Source organism: Camarhynchus parvulus, chromosome 7, assembly GCF_901933205.1.
Source record: "Camarhynchus parvulus chromosome 7, STF_HiC, whole genome shotgun sequence".
Classification (NCBI taxonomy): Eukaryota; Metazoa; Chordata; class Aves; order Passeriformes; family Thraupidae; genus Camarhynchus; species Camarhynchus parvulus.
This window is the reverse complement of record NC_044577.1, coordinates 5,366,916-5,378,970: the sequence shown is the minus strand read 5'-3', so window position 1 is coordinate 5,378,970 and position 12,055 is coordinate 5,366,916. Positions and strand designations below refer to the sequence as shown.

The following is a 12,055-nucleotide window of genomic DNA, read 5'->3' as shown; positions in this document are numbered from 1 at the left end:
CCTTGTCATTGCTGCCACTGTTTTCCATAAATACAGTGCCTGGGAAAGATCCCATCTAGAGAAGCAAACTGTTTTCTACACAATTTGCCATCTATGCCATGAATGGTGCTCCCTTTGCAAACCAAAACTGACTCACTGAATATTGCAGAGCAGTGTTTGTCCCTGCCCATGTGCTGGCAGATGTACATAGACCACCTCAAATGAGATTGGCAGTGCCACATCAGATCAGGGGGCAATTTGGGCCATTTTATTGTTCTTAAGCAGTGACTGTGAGGGTCTGGGGCAAGGTAAGAAGAAGGAAAGTGTGTCTCATCATCCTCCTAGTACTATCCCAGGCTGCAGCTATTTTTGACTTCAGGACCCTCAAAATGTTGTCATGTTTTTGCTAAGAGCAGCAGTTTGCAGGCTGGGACACACCAGTCAGGTCATAGAATCATGAGATCATTAAGGTTGGGAATAAACTCTAAGATGATTGACCATCTAACCATTAACCCAGCACTGCCAGGTCCAACACTAAGCCATAATCTCTAAGTGCCACATCTACACACCACATCCCTTAAGGCCAGGCTGCCAAGGTTACACACCTGAGCCCCTGGAGAGGCTTTCTGGGCACTGTGCCTGCCAGGCTCCTCTCAGCTGGCAAAGGGAGAAAGGCCAAACTGCTTCCAAGGGGCTGCAGGAGCTGCCAAACCACATCCCAAGAGAAACAAAATCACCCAGCCGAGCCAACAGTCCGTGCCTTCGTTTTTATTACAGCAAGGAGCTCCCCATACATTTAATCCACTCTTGTGCCAAAGGGAAGACTTCCAATATTCTTCAGATAATGGGGCCAGCCCCACAAGTCTTCCAAGCAGAAGTTCAGGTTCCGTGCCAGGCGCTTTATCAGCAGGTAGGTGCCGCCCAGTCCTGCTGCCCCCACTACAACGAGCCCTCGATTAATTACCTGCAGGTGCAAAGAGAAACCCCAACATCGTCACAGGCTGGCCCCTACCCTGCAGCACCAAGCAAAGTCATCACACCTGAGAACATCCCACCACCAAAGCTGAGCAGGGCTGGTGCGCAGGATGCTCCCAAGGCCAAGTGGCATGGGGAAGGTGGGCACCACCCCTCACCAACCTTTGTCTGCCATTTCCAGCGCTGAAGGGCCTCGTGGTAGCGAATTCTGGTGAAGGTCACCTGGGAGGGGGTGCAGGAGAATGTCACCATGCCAAAGCCAGGCAGCAGGAGCTCAGAGAAGTGCGGAATGACAGGCTGGCTTACCATGGTGTACAGTGGGACGATGGTGGAGGGCATGAGGGCGTGCAGGAGGTTGTCCACGCGCTTGCGGAAGATGAACCATGCGGAATTGACGTGCTCGCGCATCTGCAACAGAGCAGCAGTCACCCCTGTGCCATGGGCTTTGCCAGAGCTCCCCTGTGCTTTGCCAGCTCTCCCAATGTCCTGGAGGGGATGCAGGGCTTCCTCAGCCCCAGTGACATTCCCAAGGAGCTCTGAGGCTAAAGCCTTCCAGGATGAGAGCCCAGCCTGCCTGCTGCGTGCATCCTGAGAGCTCTGCTGTGTGCCTGGCCCTGGAACCACAGGCCTGTGTGGGGCTCACCTACCTCTACATAATTGTACATGGCTAAATCCGAGATTGCATGGTCATCTGGCACCCTCAGTCTGGAGAACTCAGGGAGGCAGGCAGCTGGGAGAAGAAAGAAGCAGTTCACAGGCAGCTCCCTGCAGGGCACCCAGCTGCCCTCAGGTTCCTCTGCTCCCTCACGTCCCCAGCCACCTCACTTACCGAGGTCATTGTGGAACTGGTCCATCAATTCATCAAAGACCAGACAATCTTCAAAGCCCTGGGAGGAATATTAGGGGGTTAACAGGCATAAAGGACCCACACATTCCGGAGACGTGCTCTCATGGATGCGTAGCTGGTGTAGCTGTTTGGTCCCACTGACCACAGCTTCAGAGCAGGAGTCTCAGTCCAGGCCCCTCTGACAGGAGTCTTGAGGGAAATCGAGGGGATTGCCCTTCCCAGCTGCCTGGACCCCCCTCCCATATCATCCTCTGCTCCATGGGAAGGTGGCCTCACCACCCTGTCCCCAGTCCTTCCCAGGAGGACATCCTGATGGGAGCTCAACCCCTGCCAGTGCAGAGGACATGAGGCTGTGGGACAGGCCAGCCCATGAACTCCACAGAGTTAAACACTAAAACCAGGCATTTGTGGGTGAAAGGAGTGGGATCCCCACCAACAGGGACAGGCCAGCCACGAACTTACTGCATTCATGCCCTGTCCATAGAAGGGCACAACAGCATGAGCAGCATCTCCCATCAGCACGCACCGGGAGGAGAGGTTGTAGGAGGAGCACTTCACAGAGATCATGGCCTGGGCTGGCAGCAAAAAGTAATCGTGCTTCAGCTCTTGCCTTCAGGTAAAACAACAGATTTTGGTGTGGGGGACCACAAGAGAGAAGAGCAAGCCGTGCCACAGCCAAGCTGAGGAAGCCAGGCCACAGACACTGTCAGCTCTGGTATGCAATCCCCAAGCCTGTGCACTAGGCTGCTTGTGCTGGGAAAAATGTGGAAGTCAGCTTCCCCCCTGTGGCCCAGACATTTTGTCTGCAGGTTTTAAGTTCTGCACAGACCTTAATTAATGTTAAATCAATATCTTGATTACTGACATCTTGGTCTTCTTACTGTGAGCGGTGGTAGATGTTGGTCAATGTGGGAAGGACATACCAGAGAGTATCTGAGTTTCTCAGTTAATATGAAGTCCTGGGATAATTCATTTTAAGAGGAAAGGAAACTGCCTATCACTGTTGATGTCATCCAAGAAAAAGCCCATCCCAGAATAGATACCTGTGTTGATGAGTGAAAAGGGGAGATGGGAACACTTACTCTCCGATGAGGGGAATGGCATCTGGGAAGTAGGTCTGGAAAAACCCCAGCACTTGCTCTCCTGTTGTGAGCTTCTCAAACTCCTCAAAGGGCATGAAGAGCGTGCAGGTGAAGGACTTGTCCTGCCAGCCAGGAAAGAGGGTCAGTGAGAAGCCCAGAGAGCAGAGAGAACACCTGAAGCAGCAGCTCAGTGCCCAGCCTGCCACCTGGCAATCACAGTGACCCAGAGAGGTGCCACAGGTACCTACTCAGCACTGCGAGGTAGGACTGGCTCTGAGCACCCTGCCCTGCACCCCCTCAGGCTGTGGTCAGCCTGGCACAGGCTGGGTGTCCCTCCTGGCTCTTCTCTGGACATGTGCCAGTATGTGCCCTGGTGGCCAAGGAGGCCAGTGGCAGCTGGCTTGTGTGAGAAACTGTGGCCAGCAGGAGCAGGGAGGTGATTCTTCCCCTGTACTCAGCACTGGGGAGGCCACACCTCGAGTGCAGTGTCCAGTTCTGGGCCCCTCCGTTCAGGAAGGACATTGAGGTGCTGGTAGCATGTCCAGAGAAGGACAACAGAGCTGGTGAAGGAGCTGGAGCACAAGTCCTGTGAGGAGTAGCTGAGGGAGCTGGGGATGTTTAGCCTGCAGAAAAGGAGGCTGAAGTGGAGACCTCATCCCTCTCTACAACACTCTGGAGACCTCATCACTCTCTACAACACTCTGACAAGGGGATGTAGCCAGGTGGGGGTCAGGCTCTGCTCCCAGGTAACAAGGAACAAGATGAGAGGACACAGTCTTAAACTGCACAAGAGGAGGTTTAAACTGGGCATTAGGAAGAATTTCTCCACAGAAAGGGTGATCAGACATTGGAATGGGCTGCCCAGGGAGCTGGTGGAGTCGCTGTCCCTGCAGGTTTTTAAGGAAAGACTGGATGTGGCACTCAGTGCCATGGTCTGGTTGATGAGGTGGTATTGGGTCATGGTTGGACTCTGTGATCTCAGAGGTCTTTTCCAATCTCATTGATTCTGTGTTTTGGTTATCCTGTGACTCCTGACCCTCCCAATCATTGCCACCACAGCTGTTCATCCCCACCAGCCCCATGCTGTGCCCCAGGAGAACAGGGCCTGGCTCAGCACCATGTTGGGCAGTGCAATCATCATGAAGGTGTTCCTCGGCCAGATGTGGAGGTAGTTTGGTTCCATGGCAAACTGGAAGAGAAAGAAAATTGCCTTGTATCCTTGACCTGCCCTGCTCAGCTGCCCCAGCCCAGGCTCTGGCTGCCCTGCACACCACCACAACAGTTCCCATGGGAAGATGCAACAACTGCAGGACCCCTTTCTGGTCCCTGGTGCTTCAGGGAGACACAGAGCAAGGGAAAGAGGAAAGGGTAAGAAATACGGGCAAAAATCTGATGCTTTGCAATTGCTGATGTCCTCAAAGACATGTTCCCATACCTCCAGGATCTCTCAGAGCCAGAATTAATCCCACCACTCCAGGACAGGCTCTCTAGGATTTTTGCATGCAGGTACCAACGTTGGCCCCACTTTTGGAAGAGGAAGATGTCCCTGCCTTATCTTAGGAAAGGTTTAATCCCCTGCCTGAACCCCAGGTGAGAAATTAACTCTTCCAAAGCTGTTGCAGCAGAGCCACAGTGAGAAGGGGGTGGGATATCCAGCCTGGGAAGGTTGTAGCAGCCCTGGGACAGGCACACTCACATCTCCATCTTTGGGAGGGATGGTCAGCTCCATGTAGCCATGAGGAATGTACTCGTGGCTGTAGTTGAAGCGTGTTTGCCTCATGAACTGTTTCCTGACTGTTGAGAAGGCTCCATCACACCCCACGATGAGATCATAGGTCACTTCCAAGGTCTGCTGGTCAGATCTGAAAGCAGGACAGTACCTTGGATCCATCTGCTCCTTAAGGCCCCTTCCCGCCCTAACCATTCCATGATTCTGTGCTTAATCCTCCTGTAAATCCAGGCCAGCTGAGCACCACTGTGGCCCAGAGGATCTGCCTTTTGCTAAATGTGTTAATTAAATAAATTAATTAAAATGTATTAACAGTCTTCTAGGATGGGGGGAAGATTGGCCTGGGAAGCACAGCATTAGGACGAATAATTACCCTGTAGTTTTTATCAAAAGCATAACTCTGCCATGTCTACCCAGCAATGCACTTTTGGGATAACGCTGCTGGTTTGCAGAGCCTGCAGCACCTGCCAGGAGGATGGGGGCAGGACCAGAACTTCTGTGAAAGATTGTGGAGCAAGGTCATGGAACCTCAGAGTGGTTTGGGTTTGAAGGGACCTTGAAGCTCAGCCCGTTCCACCCCCTGCCACGGGCAGAGACACAACACCAGGGTGTTCAGAGCTTCATCCAGCCTGGCCTGGAACACTCCCAGGGATGGGGCATCACCAGTTACCCACCCTCCCTGATGAGCAGTCTGTCCCTGAACCCAGTGCCATGGATACTGGTAGTTTATCCCCTGCACAGGTCAGGAAGTGTGTGCCTGCTGCCAGCCTGGGGGTTAGGGAGTTGCTTAAACCTCTCTCATCTCCCCATGAGGGAATGCTGCCTTGATGTCTCTCCTTTCCAGAGCTGGCACAAGGTTTTGCCTGCACAGTAGTTTCAAAACTGAGATTGCTCAATTGTTTGAGGTTTTATGAATGATTAAGCAGAAACTAACTGAGCACAGTGCTCGATCCCACGCTTGTCCAGGGATTACCTTTTTATGGATAATGTCCCCAGCTCTGCGTTGCACCCGAGGAGCTTGTGTCCAAAGAACAGTTTAGTGTTGGAGTACTTCTCAGCAGCTGTGAAAAGACAACTAAATGTAGAGGGGTTTATTCTGACTGCAAAAAATATTTCCAAGAGATCCCTAAATTATAGGGATTTTTGCCATTACAGCAAAAAATTTGCATTTGCATGAGGGCCAGCAGGCAGGGCACACTGGGATTGGTCAACCAGGGTTTAAACTACTGGAAAAATGCAAGGAATCCTGCAAGGATCTTTTTCTTCCCCACAGTGACATGAGTCATTGACTGCTTTGCACCATCACTCCACTGAAGTTCAGGGTGGGATGAGGTGCCTGCAGTCAGTGGGGAATTGGCATAAATTTGGTCTGGTCTGATTTGCCATAGAGCCCCAATTTCTATTTGTCTCTGTACAATCAGGGGTTATGGAAAATGCCACAAACCATGGCAAGACTGGGGAGGTGTCTCCTGCTCAGCTGGGAACCAGCACAGGTTTTCCTCTGCTCGTTCAGGTTTGTACTTTCTGAGAGCTGGGTAAGGGAGCTTGGGGCTCAAAGTCTTCTAGTCATGGAGCAAACCCTAAATCCCCAGCAAAAAGTGTGTTAGAAGAATTTGCAAACAGAAGTGACAACCTACCTGTGAGCAGCTCTTTGTTTAAATTTGCTCTGTCCACAGAGAGAATGTACTGCAAGGCAAACAAGCAGAAAGCTTTGCTGAAGGACACTCTGCATGGGCAGACAGGAAACCATCCCCTTCCCTCATTCTCTCCAGCCTCTCCCACATCCATGAGCCCCACACTGTCCATGACACAGAGACACAAATGCTAACAAAGACCTCTTGTGCTCTGCAAAGCAGCTCCAGTACCTGGTCCTTCTTCCCATAAGGGATGGAGTATTTCTTCCCTGAAGGTGTGTGTATCCTCCTTGCCCTCATGGGAATGCCCTTGGCCACAATCTGAAACAGAAGGGAACACAACCCACACTCCTGGTCAAAACTGTGGGGTTTTAGTGCAACTTACCAAGCATCATCCCCTCCCCCAAGCACTGCACTCCAGGGAGAATGGGGGGTTCTTTCCTCACACATTTCCAGATCACCAGGGAAAACTTGAGCAGGGCTGTCATGTCAATTCACTACACTTTACTGAGATTACTTACAAGCTCACGCTCATAAAAATCAAAGGGAAATTGGTTTTTGGATGGAGGGGACATGAAAAATCCCAGAGTGCTGGACAGGGCAGGGGATGAAAGCCAAATTACAGCCTGGGACTGGGATGTGTGTTGTCAAAGCCTGGGCTCCTCTGCAGGGACCCAGGGAGCAGGAGATCCCACCAGTGCCAGCAGCTGGATGTTAAATGGCAGCCAGTACCCTGCAGGAGAATGCAGGGCTCCCAGCCAGGCGTGCTGGGCAGAAAGCAGTGTGGATGGATTTCAGGGGTCAGCCCAAAGATCAAGGTTTTCTGGGAAAATACAAATCTGGGCATGCCAGTGGGGAAAACAGCTGCCTTTATTGCATCCTGCTGTATTGCATCAGCTCTTTTGGGAGCCCATCTACTCCTGCCCTTCTTGCCCTCTGCTCCAGGAGGGAGGGGAGCACGGCAGGGAGGTAAACACTGCAAGGAGCTTGGTGTCCCAGGGAACAGCAGCACTGCCCTGCCAGCAGCAGAGTCCAGCTGCCAGGGGTGGGCAGGATCCTGCTGCAGATGTGCTGTGAAGCAGGGGAGAGCGAGACAGAGTAGAAATTCTCCAGAGTAGAAATCCATTTTGATTTAGGTGAAACGTACATCTTTGAGTCTGTGGTTAGAAACCATAGCTATGTAGCCTGACTGCAAAGCCTAGGCTCAGAGAAACTGCTTCAGTGAAGGACAGAGATAAGAGAGGAGAGACAGAAAGTGATAAAGAGAGACAGAGAGATTGCTGTGAGAGCAGGTCAACCTGACCTAGGAATTCTTTCTGATAAAGAAGAACTAGCAGCAAATGTCACGCAAAATTCGTAAAAATGAGTGTGTATGAACCTATGGTGAACTTGTATGCATATGTATCTGAGAGGGGGATAAAAAAGGACCTGAAGTCCCCAGAAGTACTCATGTCTTTTAAGGAGAGTAATCTCCACATGTGTCCAGCGCTGTGATAAACATACCGGCGTTACAACTTTCACAGAGTTGTGGAGTTTTTAGTTATCTCTGCAAAACAAGAGCCAGACTGCAGTGGAAGAGGGCCAAGAAAGGACAGAGAGCAAGAGAAGGTGGCAGAGTACCTGCTCCTCCATACCCACGGCTCGCAGGGCTTGGCGTCCCCGGTGGGACAGGGCCAGGTTGATGCTCCTGCCCCGGGCAAAGCTGGACACTCGGATATCTGCAGGGGAGAGACAGGGAGGCACTGACAGCACAGCCTGCTGGGGGGGGGAAACATCTCCCAAACCCCCTGCAGCAACAGCAGGAGGGGCAGGGGGAGTCCAGCCTGGAAACTCCGTGCCACCTCTAGCCTGGAAGAAGCAGCAGCTCCAATCCAGCAAAGGGAATGCTGGATTCTGACAGCACCCCACGTGCCAAAGGGGTGCTGTTAACACTAAGAGCCATTAGCATGAAGAGCCATTTCCCCTCTAAACGGAGCAGGCTGAGCAATGGATGCCTGCCAGGTTCTGCTGAGGCCCACAGACTGATGCTTTTTGGGACATTGGCAGGTCACCTTCTGTCACAGACATCTTTTATGAAAAATCCTTTCCTTAGGATTTTTCCTCCTGAGAAGCTGAGAGGCCTCAGGAACAAAATGTAAACAATGATTATCTGCTGCTGTGGAATGCAACAGGCGGATCTGTGATTGGCCCACGTTGGATGTTTCTAATTAATGGCCGATCACAGTGAGCTGGCTTGGACAGAGAGTCCGAGCCACAGGCCTTTGTTATCATTCTTTCTTTTTCTATTCTTAGCTAGCCTTCTGATGAAATCCTTGCTTTTTCTTTTAGTATAGTTTTAATATAATATATATCATAAAATAATAAATCAAGCCTTCTGAAACATGGAGTCAGATCATCATCTCTTCCCTCATCCTCGGACCCCTGTGAACACGGTCACAACCTTCTTCATGGCTGATCAGATGGAAATGTCTGGGCATTGGCTTGTTCCTCCTCCCAGCTGCCTCATTTCGGTGTTCTGGGTTGTCTGGCCAGTGCATGGGGCAGAGCCTCCTCATCCCAGCATGCGTATCAGTGTAAGCAATGGGCCAAAAACTGGACTAGTGCAGTAGGATCCATCCAGCTCAGAAGGCAGGTAAGAGCAATCAGAGGCTTTTTGAAGCTGTGGCAGCATTAAGCTGTGCAGCAGAACTGCCTATTCTGATGTCTATCTGGGCAGGAAGAGTTACCACAGAAAGTCAGGCATGGCTCCTCCCTCCCTTCACTGCACACTTGAGTTATTTCCATGGTATCATTCCCACCTGCCACTTGGCTTGCCACCTCTGCCCAGGTCTTTTTTGTCTGCCAGCTGACTGATACTGAAGATGAACAATTTCTCTGCCTTTGAGCCAGTGGCTTGGCTCTAATTCCTAATTTCTCTTTTGTGGTGCCTCGTGGACCTGGAGGTTCCATCTCTTCTTCTGACCCAGCGCTGTATAATGCTTTCTGCAGAGACCAGGCCTCAAAGGTGAGGATTTGATTCAGTGTTTAAGCCAAGAATATAAAAAGGGCATCATTTTAGCAGCTAGAGTGGGTTCCCTCCCACAAGATGAACTTCAAATAAGTGCTCCTCCCCACCACAGGAGCTAAAAGGGGGAAAGAAAAAAATATCCCCAAACTGCCACTCTCAGCTTTCATTACTTTCTTACAGTTTCAGCAAGCTCCCACAGTAATGATCAGGCTGACCTTACCTTCTCTGGCTTCATAAACATCCACATGGAAACCTCGTCTAGCAAAGAAACAGGCATTTAGTGCACCCACCTGCAAGACAAGGATCAGGAAGGGTGGATGAAGTATCTCAGAGGTCACTGCTGAGATGCAGCAAAGAAGAGATCAGGGGATGCAGCTCAGAAAAACAGGGAGGTCCTTTGACCAAGAACCTCAGATTTTTTACTGAAGAGCAGTCCTCTGCCAGCCCTGTGCATTTGCAGGGTCTCCAAGACAAAGCCACCCATCAAAACTCTTTTTATAAAGTCATACCAAGCTCAGGCTTGTTTACACACAGCAGCTGAATGCAGCAGGGCTCACCGCTTCAGCCAGAGACAGCAGGAGCTGGTGTAGGCAAGCTCCAGCTCCTCTCTGGATTGTGTTTACCTTCCTCACCAGTATTCAGGGCATAGCACCATTCCCTCGGGAACACAGTGAGGGAGAACACTACAAATATGTCCTGTTCGTAATTAAAATGATTTTTTAAAATTTAATTTCCATTATGAACTGTTGTCAGAACTACAGGCTCTTCTGTCATCACTCTTTTCCAAGAAGTTAATGTCCAAAAAGTCAAGAGAGAGGCGTGGGTGCTGCAATGCCCCAAGCTGTCATAGAATCACAGACTCACAGAATGGTTTGGGTTGGAAAGGATGCTAAAGACCATCTTGTCACAAGCCCCTGCCATGGGCAGGGACACCTTCCACCAGACCAGGTTACTCAGAGCCCCATTCAGCCTGGCCTTCAGTGTCACACCTCTCTGCAAGTAGCAGTGGATGAAAGCCATCCCCAAACAAAAGTGGGCAGAGGAAGGTGTTTCCTCTCAGCCTGGCATTTACTGGTTTCAGCTCTTGCAAAGCATTTCACATGAGAGCTTTGGTTACAGCCAAAATCAGCCAAGGGACAGGGGAACCTGGCAGCCCAAGCAAGGACTGGTGTTCAGGGTACCTGGGCTACTGCTCCATTCAACCCCCAATCCCTTCTCCCAAGAAAAGAGCAGGAGCCTCCCACAGCAGGAACTCAACCAACACCCCATCATCTGACAGAGGAATGACTTTAAGAAAAACATTCACCCCCACATTCAAGCAGTGTTTTTACAGCAAACAATCATGCAGCAGCTCAAAGGCATTTCCTACCAGACCACCACCAACAACAGCAACTCTTTTCCCTCGTGGGTCCCAGGGCTCCATGCTGGCTCAGCCCCTGGCTCTCAGCTCCCTGCTCTGTCTCTGATCCCTCTGCTTCTCCCCAGCCCTTGCCAGAGGGGAGGGGAAGGGAAGGAATGTGGGTGGCTGAGTCATGCCTGGGCTCTTCTCCCCCCATTCACATTAAAGTTTAACTCCCAGCCCAGAGACTGTCAGGGAGTCAGCCTGGCTGAGCCTGGGGTGTTGAGATGGCAAAGTCAGGCAGTCAGGCTGCTTTGGAAATTGCAGAGCAATCCTGCAGTCTCCAAGCAATACACACCGAGCAGGAGGAGAACTTCCATGGGCCGGGCTCTTGCTGGTGCTTCACTGGGATGCAACTGCAGAGGCACTGGTGGGACAATGTGGAGTGACTTCTGGAACCTCTCCTGAGGGTGGGATGTGAGCCACACTTCTTGCCCAGGAGCCTCATCCCATCCTTGAGGACATCCCTCATCCAAGGAGGCTGTGTGTGTGTGGCTCAGCGTTTTGGGGTGGGATGTGAGCCACACTTCTTGCCCAGGAGCCTCATCCCATCCTTGAGGACATCTCTCATCCAAGGAGGCTGTGTGTGTGTGTGGCTCAGCGTTTTGGGGTGGGATGCTTAGGAGAGGCTCCATGCCTGCTCTGCAGAAGCTTTCCAGGGCTTAGCCAAGGCTGTGAGGAGCCATCTCTGCAGGCATCGTTTCACATGGAAATGCTCTGCTGAGCCAGTGCTGCCCACAGCAAGCATTGCAAAGGGAGGAGCCAGTTAGAGCCAAATACAATAATTAAACAGCAGACAGTGAAACTGCAGACATTTGTATCACCAAGTAGAATTTATTGCTAAACCTGCCAGGCCCCAACAGATTTGGCTCAGAGAATCATTAAGGTAGAAAAAGCCCTGTAAGAACATCATCCCTATGACCCTAAAACCACATCTATGTGGCTATCAAAGATCTACAGGGATAGGGCAGGACTCAAGTTCCCTGGGCAGCCTCTTCCAATGCCTGACAATGTTTTCAGTCAGGAGTTTCTTCCTAATATTCAATCTAAACTCACAACTTGAGGCCATTCCCTCTTTCAGGTAGAGAAGTTGTAGAGAGCAGTAAGAATCTCAAAGACAACAGAGCAGAGAGGGCAAAGAGCAAGGGAGGTTTTGCATAGTAAATAAATTATTCATTAATTGTTTTTGGAACACAGACAGCTTCCAGCAGTGATAGTTACTATCTTTTCTTTATTCCAAACAAAATTTAGGTCCCTGGGTTTTCTTAATCAGGCTCACTCACAAACTGCAGCAGGCAAACCCAGTGTACAGATGTTCTCCACTCTAAAAACAGAAGGTGGGAAGATATTGAGAAAGTGCTATAAAATCATCATTCATCTTTCTATATTAAGCAAAACCAGGC

At 50.8% G+C, this 12,055-nt stretch overlaps 1 protein-coding gene across 1 annotated transcript; it reads right to left on the bottom strand.

The window, feature by feature from the left end:
- Window positions 1–775: 775 nt before the first annotated feature.
- KMO (kynurenine 3-monooxygenase) lies at window positions 776–10,702 on the bottom strand. The gene is made up of 15 exons (XM_030951958.1): window positions 10,623–10,702; window positions 9,474–9,543; window positions 7,867–7,964; window positions 6,478–6,567; window positions 6,250–6,298; window positions 5,586–5,673; window positions 4,580–4,745; window positions 4,001–4,072; window positions 2,884–3,005; window positions 2,264–2,411; window positions 1,784–1,841; window positions 1,602–1,684; window positions 1,261–1,362; window positions 1,117–1,176; window positions 776–943 (listed from the first exon to the last, which is right to left on the bottom strand). The coding sequence occupies exons 1-15, from the start codon at window positions 10,674–10,676 to the stop codon at window positions 776–778; spliced, it is 1,428 nt and encodes a 475-aa protein (XP_030807818.1). The 5' UTR covers window positions 10,677–10,702.
- Between the last annotated feature and the right edge of the window lie 1,353 nt (window positions 10,703–12,055).